This window comes from Ctenopharyngodon idella, chromosome 4, assembly GCF_019924925.1.
Source record: "Ctenopharyngodon idella isolate HZGC_01 chromosome 4, HZGC01, whole genome shotgun sequence".
In the NCBI taxonomy this organism is placed as follows: Eukaryota; Metazoa; Chordata; class Actinopteri; order Cypriniformes; family Xenocyprididae; genus Ctenopharyngodon; species Ctenopharyngodon idella.
The window spans coordinates 26,118,654-26,138,779 of record NC_067223.1 but is presented as its reverse complement, the minus strand read 5'-3'; the positions used below and the strand labels follow the sequence as shown (position 1 = coordinate 26,138,779).

At 36.0% G+C, this 20,126-nt stretch overlaps 1 protein-coding gene across 16 annotated transcripts in view; it reads left to right on the top strand.

Annotated features, from left to right (window-relative positions):
• Positions 1 to 20,126, top strand: part of LOC127511152 (gastrula zinc finger protein XlCGF8.2DB-like) — a 227,952-nt gene that overhangs the window by 153,069 nt on the left and 54,757 nt on the right. For 3 of the 16 annotated variants that reach the window (XM_051891772.1, XM_051891786.1, XM_051891776.1), the window contains exons 1-2: positions 6,562 to 6,676; positions 9,678 to 9,804. The exons of 5 other annotated variants lie outside the window; for them this stretch is intronic. In XM_051891772.1, the coding sequence (XP_051747732.1) occupies positions 9,732 to 9,804 (73 nt within the window). In that variant the 5' untranslated portion in view covers positions 6,562 to 6,676; positions 9,678 to 9,731. Of the gene's footprint in view, positions 1 to 6,561; positions 6,677 to 9,677; positions 9,805 to 11,255; positions 11,387 to 11,487; positions 11,614 to 13,134; positions 13,986 to 16,355; positions 16,431 to 18,095; positions 18,248 to 20,126 lie in introns of those variants that run through there. 8 more of the 16 variants (XM_051891785.1, XM_051891774.1, XM_051891769.1 and 5 more) reach the window with 6 other exon arrangements.

Genomic DNA, 20,126 nt, shown 5'->3' with positions numbered 1-20,126 from the left:
GGCTGCTAAAGAGGGCAAACACTTGATGCACCATCCAACTGGAACTTCCAGTGTACAACAGTTTATCAAGGTGGCCTCCAACAGGGCTGAACGCATAATATCATTGTTAAACTTTAGTTCAAGGCAGCCAAGGAAGGCCGAACACTTGAAATGCAGTCTAATTAGGGCTTAAATAAGTGGAGGCCTCAGCAGAAAGACTCTCTATAGCTAGAGCCAAACACACTCAATTTCAAAGACAGTTTACCAAGGCGTCCTCTTAGAAAGCCGAACACTTGATATCAGTGTCTGAATATGTCAGTCATACAGAACCCTAATGACAGGCTATCATGGTGGCTTAAAAGGAGCTGACACATGCTATCATTGTCTAATTTGAGTCCAGGTGAGCGGTGGCCTCATCTGAGCATACTCACCTTCAAAAACAGTTCACCAAGGTGGCCCAAAAAGAGGACCAAACACTCTATGTCAAACACTATACCCGACATAGCACTACCAATTGCGGCTGCTGTCTGCTTGGTGGCGCAAAGAGCGAGATCTGTGGTGCAGTGCAGCTCAGGGGAAAGACCCTGGCTGTCATCAAGGTCCTTAAGCAGGTCGGCCTGGTAGGCCTGCAACACAGCCATTGTTTATCTTACATGTCATTTTCAAAGGCTTAGATGGCGGGGTCGGAGTCTTCAACACTGATGTATCTCCCACTGAAGGATAGATCGCGAATGTATACTCAATGGGAGGCATCGATGCATATCTGTGCTCACGCAATCCCTCCACATTTGCGTAATTCAAATTCTGAAAGGGATAAATGTGAACTGAATATGGTTTCTTCCAAGACCTCTCAACCTCAGCATGGAGGTCCAGAAGAATCGGAAGACTACAGGTGCTGGTCATATAATTAGAATATCATGAAAAGTTCATTTTTTTTATTGTAAATTATTTTAAAAAATGAAACTTTCATATATTCTAGATTCCCTACATGTAAAGTAAAACATTTCAAAAGTTTTTTTTTTAAAAATTTGTTGATTAGAGCGTACAGCTAATGAAAGTCCAAAATCCAGTATCTCAAAATATTAGAATATTTACATTTGAGTTTCATTAAATGACCATCCCTACAGTATAAATTCCGGGTATCTTTTGTTCTTTGAAAGCACACTAATGAGGAAGATTGCTGACTTGGCAATGGTCCAGGAGACAATCATTGACACCCTCCACAAAGAGAGTAAGTCACAGAAGGTCATTACTGAATGGGGTGGCTGTTTGCAGAGTGAAATATCAAAGCATATTAAATGCAAAGTTGACTGGAAGGAAGAAATTGGGTAGGCAAAGGTGCACAAGCAACAGGGATGACCGCAAGCTTGAGAATACTGACAAGTAAAGCCGATTTAAACACTTGGGAGAGCTTCACAATGAGTAGAATGAAGCCGGAGTCAGCGCATCAAGAGTCACCACACTCAGACATCTTCAGGAAAAGGACTACCAAGCCACTTCTGAAACAGAAACAACGTCAGAAGCATCTTACCTGGGCTAAGGAGAAAAAGAACTGGACAGTGAACAGTGGTCCAAAGTCCTCTTTTCAGATAAAAGTAAATTTTGCATTTCATGTTGAAATCATGGTCCCAGAGTCTGAAGGAAGACTGGAGAGGCACAGAATCCAAGCTGCTTGAAGTCTAGTGTGAAGTTTCTGAAGTCAGTAATGATTTGGGGGGGCCGTGACGTGTGCAAAGTCAATGCAGCCATCTTCCAGGAGATTTTGGAGCACTTTATGCTTCCATCTGCTGACAAGCTTTATGGAGATGCTGATTTTCTTTTCCAGCAGGACTTTAGCACCTGCCCACAGTGCAAAAACCACTTCCAAGTGGTTTGCTGACCATGATATTACTGTGCTTTATTGGCCAGCCAATATGCCTGACCTGAATCTATGGGATATTTTCAAGAGAAAGATGAGAAACAGTCGATCCAACAATATACAGATGATCTGAAGGCTCAATAGTGCCTCAGCAGTGCCACAGGCTGATCACTTCCATGCCACACTTCACTGATGCTGTAATTTGTGCTAGGAGCAAGTCATTTGCTGTAATATGTCCTGCCGACCAAGTATTGAGTGCACAAAAGAACATACTTTAAAGAACTTGAACTTTTCTGTTTTGCAAATCCATTTTTTGATTGATCTTAGGAAATATTCTAATATTTTGAGATACTGGACTTTGGACTTTCATGAGCTGTACGCTCTAATCATCAAAATTTAAAAAAAAAACTTTTGAAATGTTTTACTTTATATGTAGGGAATCTAGAATATATGAAAGTTTCATTTTTAAAAATAATTTACAATAAAAAAATGAACTTTTTCATGATATTCTAATTATATGACCAGCACCTGTATGTAGAACCCGGCAGTTATGGCCAGCCAAGAAACGCTTGTCTAATCTACTGCGAGCAATCTCTGGGTTTTCGGGCTTTCACAGAACCTCTGCGTCAACCCCCAGTAGCTCATTGTATGTGGGGCAGACAGGCTGCCTGAGCTCCATAAAAACATCTTCGCCCTCCACAGCCACATCCTGCTCTTCCTGGCTCAAAGCCAGAAGAGCACTATTCTCCAGATCGGATGATTCTAATGAAAGAATGGTTCAGCACTTCTGCACATACCTTACTCAAAGTCCTCCACCAGCTCGACCCGAGAGCCCCAAGATCTCAGTCTCCGCTGTGCCTCGGTGATCCCCTGGGTACAGACACCTGACCTGATTCCCTCAAGAAAAGGGTGCGAACTGAGCTTTTTCAATGAAAAGCCCTTGCAATCTGCATGCTCCACTCCCTCGAGAATAGAACACACATGATCCTCTCCAAGACAGAAAACGCACATCTTGTGTGTATCGTCCGGTGTCATGGGGGAACACACTTCCTCAAGTGCTTGTCAGAGGAGGAATCCATAGTGACAATCGCCTACACACACTTCAAACAAAGGGTCACCTGAAGACAAAAAAGCTGATGACGTGTACTCCAGGTGCTCCTTTTGTACTCAGGGTTGCATACAGCACGGGCTGTCGCAGGCCAATGTCATTGTTGCATTTTTACTCATACTTCAGACATCGTTATGCCAAGGCGTTCCCCCCAAAGTGTCTTCGAACGCAGTGTGAGATTCCATTCAAAAGGGAACTTGGACAGACCACCATGGCCATTTTTGTGCTCCGTGAAAGTGATTGCCTAAGCACTCCCCTGGACATCAGCATTGTCATTGATGGTATTGAATTTAGTTAATTTGTCTTAAATGTTTGAGTGACAGTTGTTGGTTAACTGTTGCGAATGGATGTTAAATTTTCTTGCATGTCATTTATTTTAAGGAGCTTACAATGTTGATGTTAAACTGTTTTTCGATGAATAGATGTTACACTGGATGATTTATCAACACCATTTTAAGCTTTTCAGTCTTTTCTGTTACATTCCTAAATTTAATGCTAGATAATCTGAAATGTCTGAGTGACAATTTTACTGTAGCAAATGGAATTGATGTATAGATTTATTGATGGATTTTTTTTTTTTTTTTTAACAAAATTACATTGTTGATGGTTTTATTATTGAATGTTGTGTTTTTATTAAGTGCACTTTTTTTTTATTAAGTCATGCACTTTTGAAACAGTTTCAGTATTGTCTTTTGTAAATCAAATGAATTCTTCCTCAAAAGTTTATAGAATGTTAAGTGGAAATTCTGGTGGAAATCTAGTGGAAATTTCTGTGAGTTTGTTGGAAGATTGCACTAAATAAATAGTTAAATGTTTGATTCCAGAGTGTAAAAGGCTTCTTTTTTTTTCAGACAGAAATTCAGGGATATTTCATGTTATGCATAATTTTGTTTTGTATTTATTTGGATATTTAATTTCTAAAAATGTGAAAAATTAAGTTAATCCAAATAAATAATGATCATTTATAATGTAATGCTAATTTTAAAAAAAAATCTCTTTGGTTGAAAGACTTAAAAAAAAAAAATTAATTTACACAAATCACATTTCTATAGTAAATATACTTTCAGTTGACTATAGAAATGTGATTTGTGTAAATTCAAATTTTTTAAGTTGAAAAAAAGTAAACCGATTACTTGTAAGAAGTTTTTTTTTTTTACTTTGATCCAACAACTAATTTTTTTTTCGGTGTAGTTAAATGAAAAATAATAAAGATGTTCTTTCAATAGAAGAAAGTTTTTTTTTTTTTTTTTTGCCAATTAAAGAAAATGAACATGTACAGCTTTAATCAGTGAACCATATTCCTTTATACTTGCATAAATGTATTTTAAACGAAATTGCTCATATAAAAGAACATTATTAATAATATCAAAGGCAGATTGTACAAACTCGATTCCAAAAAAGTTGGGACACTGTACAAATTGTGAATAAAAAAGGAATGCAATAATTTACAAATCTCATAAACTTATATTTTATTCACAATAGAATATAGATAACATATCAAATGTTGAAAGTGAGACATTTTGAAATGTCATGCCAAATATTGGCTCATTTTGGATTTCATGAGAGCTACACATTCCAAAAAACTTGGAACAGGTAGCAATAAGAGGCCGGAAAAGTTAAATGTACATATAAGGAACAGCTGAAGGACCAATTTGCAACTTATTAGGTCAATTGGCAACATGATTGGGTATAAAAAGAACCTCTCAGAGTGGCAGTGTCTCTCAGAAGTCAAGATGGGCAGAGGATCACCAATTCCCCCAATGCTGCGGTGAAAAATAGTGGAGCAATATCAGAAAGGAGTTTCTCAGAGAAAAATTGCAAAGAGTTTGAAGTTATCATCATCTACAGTGCATAATATCATCCAAAGATTCAGAGAATCTGGAACAATCTCTGTGCGTAAGGGTCAAGGCCGGAAAACCATACTGGATGCCCGTGATCTTCGGGCCCTTAGACGACATTGCATCACATACAGGAATGCTACTGTAATGGAAATCACAACATGGGCTCAGGAATACTTCCAGAAAACATTGTCGGTGAACACAATCCGCCGTGCCATTCGCCGTTGCCGGCTAAAACTCTATGGGTCAAAAAAGAAGCCATATCTAAACATGATCCAGAAGCGCAGGCGTTTTCTCTGGGCCAAGGCTCATTTAAAATGGACTGTAGCAAAGTGGAAAACTGTTCTGCGGTCAGACGAATCAAAATTTGAAGTTCTTTTTGGAAAACTGGGACGCCATGTCATCCGGACTAAAGAGGACAAGGACAACCCAAGTTGTTATCAGCGCTCAGTTCAGAAGCCTGCATCTCTGATGGTATGGGGTTGCATGAGTGCGTGTGGCATGGGCAGCTTACACATCTGGAAAGGCACCATCAATGCTGAAAGGTATATCCAAGTTCTAGAACAATATATGCTCCCATCCAGACGTCGCCTCTTTCAGGGAAGACCTTGCATTTTCCAACATGACAATGCCAGACCACATACTGCATCAATTACAACATCATGGCTGCGTAGAAGAAGGATCCGGGTACTGAAATGGCCAGCCTGCAGTCCAGATCTTTCACCCATAGAAAACATTTGGCACATCATAAAGAGGAAGATGCGACAAAGAAGACGTAAGACAGTTGAGCAACTAGAAGCCTGTATTAGACAAGAATGGGACAACATTCCTATTCCTAAACTTGAGCAACTTGTCTCCTCAGTCCCCAGAGGTTTGCAGACTGTTATAAAAAGAAGAGGGGACGCCACACAGTGGTAAACATGGCCTTGTCCCAACTTTTTTGAGATGTGTTGATGCCATGAAATTTAAAACCAACTTATTTTTCCCTTAAAATGATACATTTTCTCAGTTTAAACATTTGATATGTCATCTATGTTGTATTCTGAATAAAATATTGAAATTTGAAACTTCCACATCATTGCGTTCCTTTTTTATTCACAATTTGTACAGTGTCCCAACTTTTCTGGAATCGGGTTTGTATGTTCATTTCCATCTAATCATTATAGAAGAAGGATTTATAACATTTCAGTATGTATCTGTTATTTCATAGAAGGATTATATGGAGTAAAAAACAGGTTTGTAAATAATTTTCCAGTAAAGGACATCTGAGAGCTTAATAACTTGTCTATATTAGTCACATTTCCACACAAATTCCACACTTCTAATTTTAATAAAGATAATCTAGGGAGATTTAAGATTTCATTAGATTTCATTAAAATTTAAGATTTCATTAGATTTCATTAAAATTTAGAAGAATTGATTTTAAACCATTTTAATTTAAATTTCCTATCTAGAGAGTCACTGTAATCCTTTACAAACCCTTTTAATATAATGCACTTTAATCAAACAAAGTTGAAATGTGATTTTATGCCCTCAAATTCTGGGGGAAACTGAGATGGATATTTTATAAGAATTCAGTTTTACTTACACACGTTTAAAATTTTGATCTACAAATTTTTAATGAGTTTGAAATATTTTATCCAATCTTTTATAAAATGAAGATCAAGATACTTGACTTTATCATTGATTGAGAAAATCAAACGCTCTGTAGATGGTATTATAATTGTGATCGCTTCACACTTGCTTACACTTACAAATGAATCCTTTATATTTATCTCATTTTAATGTGTTTTCTGTATGTGAGTTTTTATTTCGTGTGAACAAGACTTTTATTTCGATATCATGTCATAAGTATGCGCCGAGCTCCTGCATCTGTGATTCTGCTGAAGAAAGGTTTGTGTTTTTAATCATTTCAAGTGTTTAAATCAATGCAGCCCGTTCAGACAGTTATATAGAGAACTGTTAAATGAGTGGATTATTTCTAATGTAACATTGTAATTAATATAATGGCATTAATGAATATAGTTTTTATGAGTAACAGAACAGGCACGTCTCGTTTTCATCAGTTTATCGTGTAAATTAATTCAGTCGCTAGCCAGGTTTCCATCCAAGTATTAAAAAAAAAGCTTTAGCGCTTCCAAATGTTTACCGATATAGCTGATGGAAATACCGTTTATGGATAAAATTATTTTAGTGTCGACACAATCTTTAGCACATCATTTCTATATCGATGCTACAAATGTTGCAGTAGTTTGGAAACACTTTCAGTCGAGACTTTAACATGAATAAATGTGTCACAAGCACATTTTGCTCCCATTAAAGCACCGTTTCTCTGTAGTTTAAATGTATATTAATCCAATGTGTTCATATTATTAAACTGTATCTAAAATAAGATACGATACCCTAAAATCTCACATCATTCATCCTTATTTTTGTATTTTTTTTTTTTTTTTCTAACAAATTTTAAGTTGAGATAGCTAATTGCAACAATATTTTTTATTTTCTGAATAGGCAGTTGGTTCGACATTAAGCCTTGTCATGTGTTTGTCCTTCGGACATGTAAATCGGTCATTGATTTATCTGAGTAAAAAAAGCTGCTTGTTTGGGAAAAAAATATATGGAAGAGGATTAGGGCCAAACAATAACAAAAAAATAAAAACCATCTCAAGATTATGGTCATTATAATGCGAGATTAGATTTTTTTTTTTTTCTCAAAAAAACTAGTCTTTAAAATGTTGAGAATAAACTTACTATACTTTGAGAATAAAGTGACTTTGAGTGTTGCTGTGCAACTGTGTGCTTCCTGATCTTTGACTGGAACTATTTTCGCTGCTGAAATTGAACAAAAACAGTCAATACTGCGTTCAAAATGTGAGTGACATTAAAATTAGTTTAAAACTAGTTTATTGAACTGTTCAATCATGATAGTATTCCACACTCTTGATCATGTGATGTTGCTAAACTGTGTCATATGGTATAAAAGAGGCTCATGACCTCAACAGCGCAACCTTGTTACTGTCAGTACATTATATATTATATAATAGTATCCACTATCAATCAACACTTATACAGTGTAATAAAAAAATCAGAATCATTTTTGTCTTTTTGGTGATTGTTATTTTTAGTTATTTTTTTGTTATTAATGTTTTAATCAGGCTACTTGTCCAGTCGGGCAAGTAGTGCTATATATAATATATGTATAATAAAATTGTAGTTTTTAAATGGATGACGAATATACAGCGTCTTGAAAATCTCTGCTGATCGTCAAAAGTTAAAGTGGGGCATCTGTCAAATTAAGGAAGACTGTTGGAGTTTTGCTGACAAAATGAGGTTCATTCTTGTGTTATGCAGCACGTTTGAGTTTCAGCAAGATCCAATGAGGTTCATTCTCATGTTACGCAGCACGTTTGAACTTAAAGGGTTAGTTCACCCAAAAATGACAATTCTGTCATTTATTACTCACCCTCATGACGTTCCACACCCGTAAGACCTTCGTTAATCTTTAGAACACAAATTAAGATATTTTTGTTGAAATCCGATGGCTCAGTGAGGCCTACATAGCCAGCAATGTCACTTCCTCTCTCAAGATCCATTAATGTACTAAAAACATATTTAAATCAGTTCATGTGAGTACAGTGGTTCAATATTAATATTATAAAGCAACGAGAATATTTTGGTGTGCCAAAAAAACAAAAGAAAATAACGATTTATATAGTGATGGCCGATTTTAAAACACTGCTTCATGAAGCTTCGGAGCGTTATTAATCAGTGTGTCGAATCAGCGGTTCGGAGCGCCAAAGTCACGTAATTTCAGCAGTTTGGCGGTTTGATCTGAATCATGATTTAAATGTGAATAAAAGCCTAAATTAAATACGTTCATCATACAAAGCGATTGAGTCTCTTCAGAAAATTTGGACTAAACTGCTCAATTTATATGGATTAGTTTTACGATTTCCTGATGAACTTTTTTAAGTGTAAAAAGTGGTAGTTGTGTAGACTCAACGGAGCGACAGAAAGCTCTCAAAAATATTTAATCAAAAATATCTTCATTTGTGTTCCTAAGATGAAAAAATGTCGTACAGGTTTGGAATGACATGAGAGTTAGTAATTCATGACAGAATTTTCATTTTTGGGTGAACTAACCTTTAAGTTCATTAACTCTCATTCTGGGAGTTCTAGTTCAACGATTTGGTGTTTCCTAAAACCATAGTTCAAACGAACTTTCGCAAACTTGTGTGGTTGGAACGACAGCTCTCGAGCTGTGGTTAGAAGCATAGTTTCTTGTTTTTATGACATGTGGACTTAATAAATCGTTATCTTGAGCAAAATAAGCAAGCTGACATTAAGTACAATGTGTATCTTTTATTTCGAATATATACAAATGTCATCTATATATTTTAGTTTGTCAAGAGATTTAAAGCACCGTTTTTGAAGACTGCACATGGTCGAACGTGCTCTAGTACGTCAGAACAAGCATTTGATTTAATCTGGAAATAAAGCAAAATAACTGAGGAAAATGAGAATTAGTCCTCTAATGCCATGTCCATAATTTATAGCAAACAATCTAGCATTAATTTGATCTCAGACGGATTCATTTAAAGAAGTTATTACTCACCACCTGCGTGACGTCATTCACCAACGTGGTTGAACGACAGGTTTGCCACAATACGGTTTCAGGAAACAGTCGTGACTAGCTAGTTGATTTGTTCACCGATGCATCGTACTATGGTAGTGAAGCAGCGAGTTACATCGTTGTTCAGGAAACGCACCCCTGACTGACCCCCTTACCAGTGCACTGAACTACTGAACTAGATCTGATTGAGACACTAAATCAGAGATTATAATTTGGATGTGTGTTTCTTTCTGTTAATTATTCTCATCTTAAACATGACAGAGTGTCACAAACGCCTGGTGAAGCGACTGAGATCCACATGACACACACAAAAAAATGGCGTTTATTAAAGAGGAGAGTGAAGATGTGAAGATTGAAGTCAAACATGAAGAAACTGAGGAACAAACAGGTTGGTTTCATTCTCAAAGCTGAACTCAGTCATTTGATCCTTATTAAAATGTCCAGCTCTACAGAAATGAATGATATTTTGAAGAATCACTATTTTATATTCTATTTGAATTTGTATTCTATTCCATAGCATGTTGAATGAAATCTTATGCATCTTAGAATATTCTTTCTATGGTTCCCACAATACATTGAGTTTAATGTATTGACATGCATATAACTCTTATTACTGTGCATTCCAAGTATTAACAATCAAACTGCAGTTTAAGTAATAATAACTCGAATAAAATCAGGTAACTTACAAAATTAAAGTTCATTGAAAATATGTTTTTTATATGTTAAAAGTTTGTTTTTTGTTTTTTAAAAATTAGATAACTCCAACAGTTGTTTTGTTTTGGCAAAAGGAGATGTTTCAGAGATTAGATACAAAATGCAGGTTAATCTTTGTAATCTCCTCAGCTGACAATGTAGACACCTGACAAACTTTATTGTTGTGATTACACACAATACAGGGAGCTTTTCCCTCACCACTTTAATGTGCTGCTTTAGCAAGGTTCTGTGAAAAAGCTTCAGCTGTTATTTTCCTTTTACATCCCGAAGAAGATATCACAGGTTCATCAAGTTCGTCGAAATTATGCATCCTCGATCACTTTTTGTCAGCTTTGACGAATTTCCTTTAGAGTAAACGAAAATATTTCTAGCATGTCTTGTCATGGAATTTTTTTTGGTCCAGCTGTGGAAGGACCAACCTTGGAGGGACCAGCCGTGGAGGAAACTGCTTCCTCATTATCGGATTCCTGCACTTTCCTCTTATGGTGCAGAGAGGCTGGTGTCTGCATCACAGCCTGCCCAGATTTTGATTCCATATTTTACAGGTTTGCTTGGCATATAATTCTTGAAAGGGCACCGGCCTGTGAATCCAAACAGGCACTCATCATCTGTGATGTTGATAGCAGGATGGTACATGCATGGAAGTCCACCCAGTGTTCCCAAATCTCATGGATGGGTGCCAGCTTATTGTTTTTCCTCCTTGCAGCTCTTGTCCTCTTATCAAATCACGCAACCCTTGACAGTCGTTTTCAGTGGCATGGTGGCCCAAAAAATTGCCTTCCCCATCTCGCTATCCCATAAGCTACAGTACGTGTTGCTTCATGATGTGACTTGAAAACCCCAGCAAGTATCAGAAGGCCAATAAATGTTTGGATTTCATTCCAGTTAATATTGCTCCATTCTTCCACAAGCACACTGCCCCTCTAAATTAGTCATTTCAACTAGAATGTTTTGAGTTGAGCTTGGAAAATATAACTCAAAAGTTGACACTATAACTTCTGCTCATGCACAGGCATAGCTTGTGGGTCTGGGAGTATGTCTTCGGACCTCCTCTGCCCGTGCTCTCCCTTGTGTCTGTGATGGAAGAGATCCACATGTTTCCCTGTTCTTGGAGAGGTAAGTTTCAGGGCCTTCCCCTCTGAATCCTCATCCTCTGGTTCAAAGTTTGGCTCAGCCTTCGTAAAATCGTCCTCTTCAGAGGTTTCATCTACTGGGTCATCTGGCTCAGTTTTCTCTTCATCCATCACTAGAACGAAGTAAGTACTGGTCTATCTCTGTACCATTGTGCAGAATGGGCTCAAAGTGGCAATATTTATACCCAAGTCAGGAAGAAAAAAGTTTTTGTTTTCATAAACAGATGCTGGGATTGGCCCAGAGGTTGAAGAATCTCATCCTTTGATCTTACTATCAGTCTTGATCTTACTCTGTGTATTTAAAGGCAACCCTTCATTTACTGCCAGCTGTAGAGTGCGGGCAATACAAGGTAAGTTAGATAAGCGAGTGTCCTGCATTGCTTTATACTGGTTATACATTTTATCCTCACTTCTGTAAGCATCCTCTTTGACATGATGAAACTGTTTGAGTTTCCCAGTAAACCATGATTTATCAATAGATAAAAAAAATGATTCTGGCAGGACATGTAACGTGCTGTCTGTATTTTGGCAGTTCCCCAAGAATGATTAAAAGAGAGTCTGGGTACCTTACACTTGTCTGGAGGGATGTACACATTCACGAGATTGAAAGAGGAAAACTCCTCCGTCGAGTAGAAAGGTTTATGAATTTATGAAGAGTGCCTCTAAATTAGGACAGCATATGTTCTTCAGCATTGTTACATCCGAACACCAACTTTCGTTAAATTAGAAACACAGTCCACCACCTCTCATTTTCTTGTCTTGTCTCGTCTTGCTTTCCTTTGCAGACTGCAATCTTAAAGTTGTGTTCACAGGTTTTGAAATGCTTCCACACAAATTAAATTTTTGGAAATGGGTTTAATGTAGTATGTGTATATGGGTTAATTTCCAGAAAGAAAAAAAAAAGTCTAGTTGCTGATCACGTGTAAGAAGAAAAAACGTCCGGTTCTGATTTATGGCAGGTCTACCTGCCATAGGTTTTTTGCTCAAAATGGCCACTGCTCCTCGTGTAGTGTAGGAGAGTAGACCAAGTATGGAAGCAATAGAATAAGTGCAATGTATATATTTATGGATTAAAACGAAATTTTGAAAAATGTTCATTTCCATCTTAATTTTATGTGATGGGTTTGAGTTGATAAGCTAGAGAGTACCCTCCCCTGACTAAAATATGCCTCCAAAATAAGAATACAAAGTATGATACTACATACCATCTTCTGTACCACTGTTAAAGAGACCTGAATAATGTCATTTCTGGTAAAAGAAGTCACATACGGATGGAGTCTAAATTATTATAGGCGAAGAAAGGTTGGCGTGACGAGGTTGAGTACAGAAGGAGCAACATAACTTTATAGCCTGATTTTTATTTTTATTTTTTTATTTTTTTATAAAATTTCAAGAATTTAAATCCCCCCAGTCAGAGAGTTAAGTTTGTAAGGTTGTGAGGAAATACGAAACTGAGTGTCGCTGTCATAACAGTAAAATAATGTCTCTCAGGGGAAGAAAAGCAGAGGACCTAATACTGAGCCCTGTGGTACTCCATAATTGTTTTTTATAATAATAATAATATTTGATATATTTTAGACATAAATGGCAAATTTGAAATGGGTCTATAATAAACTTCTCCTGGCCCCCTTTTTTTTTTTTTTTTGATAACTGACAGTTTGAAAAATGTGGGACATGTCTTAAAGAAAAAAAGAGCTGACAATATTGTGGTTTTGAGATTGCATGTAACACCTATCTTAGTAGCTTAGTGTGTATAGTATCTAACATACATATTGTTTTGATACTTGATGTTGGTTTTGATGTTTGTTGCTTTGTGCCCTTAAACTGGGGTTAATTTGTATTTCTTTTCTCTTTTTTTCCCTTTGCCTTAGACCTGATGGCACTGAAAGAGGAGAGTCAAGAACTGAATGAAATGAAAGAGAGGGACCGGTATGAGAAACATCATGATCTTATAACTGGAGAAAAGTCATTTAGTTGCTCACAGACAGAAAATATGTCACAAAAAAGAGCAAAGGGACAATATTTCACCTGTCAACAGTGTGGAAAAAGTTTCAACAGAAAAGGATATCTTAATGTCCACATGAGAATTCACACTGGAGAGAAGCCTTATACCTGCCCTCAGTGTGGAAAGAGTTTCCATGAAAAAGCTTTTCTTAACAGGCACATTAGAATTCACACTGGAGAGAAGCCTTTCACCTGCCAGCCATGTGGAAAGAGTTTCACTGAAAAAGGAAACCTTACAAAACACATGAGAATACACACTGGAGAGAGGCCTTACACCTGCCTTCAGTGTGGAAAGAGTTACATTCATAAAGCGCAACTTAAAAAACACATGAACATTCACATCAGAGGGAAGCCGTTCACATGTGGTCAGTGTGGAAAAAGATTCACTCATAAAGGACACTTCAAAAAACACATGAATACTCACACTGGACAGCAGCCTTTAATCTGCCAACAGTGTGGGAAGTGTTTCACTCATAAAGGAAACCTTACAAAACACATGAGAGTTCACTCTGGAGAGAAGCCTTTCACCTGCCCTCAGTGTGGAAAGAGTTTCACTGAAAAAGGAAACCTTACAAAACACATGAGAATTCACACTGGAGAGAAGCCATTCTCATGTGATCAGTGTGGAAAGTGTTTCAGATGTGAAGTAAACCTTAATTCCCACATGAAGATTTACATTTAAATGTGATCCGTGTAATAAAAATTCTTTGCCATCATATGTTCAGATACTCCTGTCATGTTTATGTGAGACCCCATTTTTGTTCTTTGTGTGGAAGTGTTTAAAATGGCACTAGAAAATATGTATGTGTGTGAAATTTAGGCTACGCTCATGCCGCAACTGAATTTGGTCTAAATTTTATTGCCCACCCTTACGAAAAAGAAGTAATACAAAAGTTAATTTTATGTTTTTATATTTATTATATTTTTTGTTAAAGTATATTTTTTAAGTATACTTTAAGTAGTAAGTATATTAATGTCAATGTACTAGTCGTAAACTTGTAAATGTACTATTTCAATGCTGCTTGGGACTAATTTGGCCTAAATTTACTGTATGAAAGGTATACATTTAAAGCTGCAGTCTGTAACTTTTTTTGGTTAAAAATGATCCAAAATCAATTATTGAGCAAGTACATATCCAGCCAGTGTTCAAAACGATCTCCTTACCTTAGCCCGATTCACAACGGTAAGCTTGTTAATAATGTGTTCTAATTTGAGTGGTACTGGTAGGTTTCCAAGAGAAATACAAGCCTCCGCCATTCATCTTTGCATCATTACGTCACGTCTGTATACATAAAGGAGTCACGGCTAGTAGGATATATTGCGTGTGTGGATGCTGCAGGTGGCAGATTGTTTGTAGCCTTTTATTACACCAGCTGATGGCAGTTTGTAATCGATTAGGTTCAAAACGACAATCATCATTGACAACTGGTGCGTTGATAGACAACCCACACATACACCTTAAAACATTATATTCTTCCGCACTGAGGAGCCATGCCAATGCACAGCCCACGTAAAGAAGATAACTCTGAAAATAACTTCAATTTCAAGGTTCAAACAGAGATGGCGACAAAGAGGTAAAACTTTAAGTACTTTAAGCTTATTATAAGTGTAACAATATTAAATAAAGTACTTATAAGTACACAGTAGTTTGAGACCATCAACACCCCCAAAGCTTTACAGTCCTACTTTTGTTCAATAACGTTAGGCAGTTTTGATTTATATGCTGTTTAATGTTTGATAATAAAAAAATTTTACATTTGCGTGAGCAATCTTCTATCACTTGTTTCTGCTAAGAAATGATGCTTCACCTTTGTTTTGAGCCAGAGATTCTGTACTCTTTCAGAAGATTCGTAATAGCACCCCCTATTTATAACAGTGAAAACACGGATAGCGGGAAAATTCAGTCAGTGGCTGGGAAAGCGTAAAGTAGATTTTAAGTAAATTCTTTTGTACACTACCAGTGGACTAAAAACAGTACTTTTTTAAAACAATGTATGTTTATAAGACTGTAAAACTATGAGGGAAAAAAAGTAGGCTATATTTAATAGGCTACTCAATCAAAAGATTAAACAACTACAAGCCAAGTATACTTAGAATGCTTAATTACTGTATACTTTTAAGTATATCTTGATCAAAAGATTGAGTACAAATACAGGCAAAATATACTTTAAGTATACTTGGCTTATACTGAAAGAAAGGTCTAAGTATATTTCTGAGAAGTATATAAAAAGAAGACTGAAAATATACTAATTAAGTAGTTAGGGTAGACGCCATCTAATGGCGTGTTTCCACTGAGCGGTATGGTTCTGGGCTGCGTTTCCCAAAAGCATCATAAGCCTAAGTTGATCATAGAACAATTGCCACCAATGTTGACTAAACTACATATTGATTGAAACTTCTGAACAGAAGGTCGCGCATTTATTTTGTTAGTCCAAGCACGCACCCTACCTAAAGTAAAGAGGCTGCTCCCAGTCTGTTTTGTTGAATGAGGCTTTATCATTTTTAAGTGACTGAAGAATCATGCAAATGAAATGTCTATTTTTTATTTCAATATTATGCTTATGCTTAGTACATCTGACCAACACCTAAACAACAACAACTAGATAAAAAAAAGATTGTAGACAAACTTTAAGTTGGGTTGAAAAAGCCTAGTCAGAATGTTTGAAGTAGTTTTTTGAAGTTTGAAGATTTTCAGTTTGAAAGTTTAAGTTTAGTAGTTATATATAATGCACTTTAATCAAACAAAGTTGGAAGTTTATTTATTGCCCTCATATTTTGGGGAAAAACTGAGATGAAATGAGATGGATATATTATGATAAGGATTAAATTTTAACCACATATTTAATTTTGATCTACAGATTTTTAATTAGTTAGAAATATTTAAACATTTTTTCCAATCTTTTAAGATCAAGATACTTGACTTTATCTTTGATTGAGAAAATCACAAATGCTCTGTGGTTGGTATTATAATAATTATGATCGCTTCACACTTGCTTACATTTACATTTAATTAATCCTTTATCTTTTCATTTGAATGTTTTTTTTCTGTGTCGACTCCTATTATTTTACTAGCTTGTGAACGGGACTTTTATTTTGGTGTGGCAGCATGACCTCATAAGGCTGCGCCGAGCTCCTGCATTTGTTGTGATTCTGCTGAAGAAAGGTTTGTGTTTTAAATCATTTAAAGTGTTTAAATCAATACAAGCCGTTTGTACAATTATACAGAATTATACTCAGAAATGAATGAATTAATTTTGAACGTAACATGGTAATATATATAATAGCATTAATGAACATATTTTATTTATGAGTAAAGTACATGAATAACAGAAAAGATGCGTCTAATTTTGCTCACCATATTGTCAATCAGTTTATCGTAAAAATGAATTTAGTCGTTTAGCGCTTCAAAATATTTACCGATATAGCTGATGAAATTGCCATTTATCGATACGATTTCTGTTGTGTCCACACAATATTTTTTTCCATTTAGCTTTAGCACATAAATTCTATATTGATACTTCAAATGTTTAATTGGTTTGAAAACACTTTTTGTGGAGAAAAGAGGCTTTAACGCAAAATTAATGTTGTCACATGACAGTATTAGCCCACATGCAGAGTTTGTTCGTGCTGTTGCTCCTGTTAAAGCTCAGTTTCTCTGTAGTTCAAAGGTAATTGTATCTGTTTTTTTCTATATTTTTTCTATATTTTCTAACTGTTGGTATTTAAGAATAAGACGCGTTACCCTTACATCATGCATCCTTATTTTGTAATTTTGTTTAAAATTATTTTTTAGGCTATACATCTTACTTTGAAATTAAAATGTGAAGTTATATTAAGTGACAACATGGATATTTGAGTTATCTCAAGTTAAATCCAGGAAAGTTATTCCAACAAAAAGTTTTTAAGTTGCAATATTTTTTTACAGAATAGGCAGTTGTTTCTCACATTTTTAAAACAATAGGCCTGTAATCAAGCATTAAAAGGCTTGACATTAAGCCTTGTCATACATGTAAATCATTCATTCACTTGACAGAGTAAAGAAAAAATTGGATTTTTTTTTTTTTTTGTGTGTGTGTGTATTTTCATTGGTGTTCAATCAACTTTGACACATTTAAATCTGTATATTTGTCATATTTACCCCTAGGGCATTTTTTAACTTTCAAAAAGTGCAAAAATCAAGTGAGCATCAGGGAGCTCGCCTTTTACTTTTGCTTTCGAATTCGCAATTGCACATACCCTGTGTATAAAGAGTGGTACTGCTGAGCGTGCGTTCTACAAGAAAAGACATTTATCAGATGCTTAGGTGCTGTTGTGCAACGAATCCTATGCCATGGTCTTGTCGGTCATCTCGCCTTACTCTCGTCACGTGATCAGTAAACTGTGGTTCCTGCTGCACTGTGTGCAGCTTGTGCTGGATGAGCAGAGCAGACGTTTACAATTATCGCATGACAGCTTTTCACTTTGATGAGAAATCTTGTCACATTTTAATATCAAGATCTCGTCACACCCCTATAGTCTGCTATACTGTTATAAAGATCTTATTGATTTACATTTCTGGCCATATAATTCTGTGATCGCATAATATTGGAATCCTGGAGGGCCTGGTTCGTATAATTTATGTTCCCTTAATTTATTTCTTGTGCTATTTTTAAATGTTGTTGTTGTTGTTTTGTTTTGGGCTTATCAAGTCATTTATGTCCATTAACTCACATTTTCACTGACTCTCTTACCAGTGCACTGAAGTACTGAACTAGATCTGATTGAGACACACTCAGAGATTTAGTTTGGATTTATTTTTCTTTCTGTTAATTTTTCTTATCTAAAACAGGACAAAGTATCCAAACACACAGAAAAAGGTGAAGCAACTGAGATCCACGTTACACACTGTTATAAAGATGGCGATTATTAAAGAGGAGATTGAAGACGTGAAGATTGAAGAAACATTCAGAGTGAAACATGAAGAAACTGAGGAACAAACAGGTTGGTTTCATTCTCAAAGCTGAACTCAGTCAATTTGATCCTAATTCTAATGTCCAGCTCTACAGAAATTAATGGTATTTTTAAAGAATCATTAAGAGTAATTTTGTATTATTTTCCATAGCATGTTGAATGAAATTTTATTTATCATAGAAATAGGCTTTCTATGGTCCCCACCTACACTGAGTTTGATGTATTGATATGCCTATTACAGTGATAGTTCACCCAAAAAAGAAAATTGTCATCATTTACTCACCCTCATGTCAATTCAAACCCCTAAGACTTTTGGTTATCTTCAAAACACAAATGAAGATATTTTTTAAAAAATCTGAGAGCTTTTTGTCCCTCTGTTGACAGCTATGCAACTATCATTTTGTTCATAAAGAGATCGTAAAACTAATCCACATGAATTGAGTGAAAGGACAGACACAATCATAATATGATGAACAGATTGAATTTAGACTTTTATTCATTCATTCATTCATTCATCAACTCACATCAGTTGTGATAAACGTAAGCTCAAGTATTTTCGCTTGATGTGCAAGAACAAATGAGGTTAATTCTCGCGTTATGCAGCACGTTTAAGCTTCCTCAAGAACCAATGAGGTTCATTCTCGTGTGTTACGCAGCATGTTTGAGCTTCAGCAAGAACCAATGAGGTTCATTCATGTTACGCAGAATGTTTGAGCTTCAGCAAGAACCAATGAGGTTCATTCTCATGTTACGCAACACAATTGAGTACCTTAGTCAGTATAGGGTCTACCATACATTTGTTGATTTTGATAATTTATCAAATTTAGACTATTTTTCCTCTCCTGTAGCAATAAATGAATGGAATTTTTCCTCAGGGACACTACAATGCACTGTCTGATGCGATACTGTAGTAGACGGGTTGCATGGTTTTAATTTCTCTCTAATATTATCAATCTTGCAAGTAAAGAAGTTCATGAAGTCATTACTGCTGTGCTGTTTGAAAACATCTGAAATTGAAGCTTTATTTCTCGTTAATTTAGCCACTGTATCAAATAAATACCTAGGGTTGTGTTTGGTTTCTCCTAAGAGAGTCGGAAAATAAGTAGATCTAGCAGTTTTTAAGACCCTTTTCTGTATGCAATAATGCTTTCTTTTCATGAAATGCAAAACACCTCCAGTTTTGTTTTCTTGCAGCTGCACTCTATTTTTCAGGCTGCTCTCTTAACCCGAGTGTGCTTGTTGTACCACGGCGTTGGACTATTTTCCTTAATTTTCTTTAAACGCAAAGGAACAACTGTGTCTATAAAGTGCTGGAAAAGAGAGAGTCAATAGTTTCTATTGTAATATCGAATTTTTCTAAGCCAGGGGTGTCCAATCCTGCTCCAACCCCAATTAAATACATCTGAACCAGCTAATCAAGGTCTTACTAGGCATACTAGAAACTTCCAGGCAGGTGTGTTGAGGCAAGTTGGAGCTAAACTCTGCAGGACAGTGGCCCTCCAGGACCGAGTTTGGACACTTCTGTTATAAACTAACTGGTATGCCGAGGAGATGAAACTGATCAGGAAGATTATTTAGAAAGGAATCTTTAGTGGTAGAAGTGATAGTTCTAACCATATTTGTAACAGGGAGTAAGTTTTGCAGCCTTGGCTAAGGCTATGGACATGTCCCAAAGAATGTGAAGGGTTAACAATATTGTAAAGAGGTTTTGAGATTGCATTTAACACTTATCTTAATAGCTTAGTGCACAATTAGAGCCGCATGATTCTGGATAAATTGAGAATCACAATATTTTTGTTTAAAATGGAGATTGCAATTCCCCAATGATTCTGAAGAAATAAACATTAGATAGCTAAACAAAATAACATTTTCTAGAGGTTCTGACAAAATGGTCATTGCTTCAGGCTAT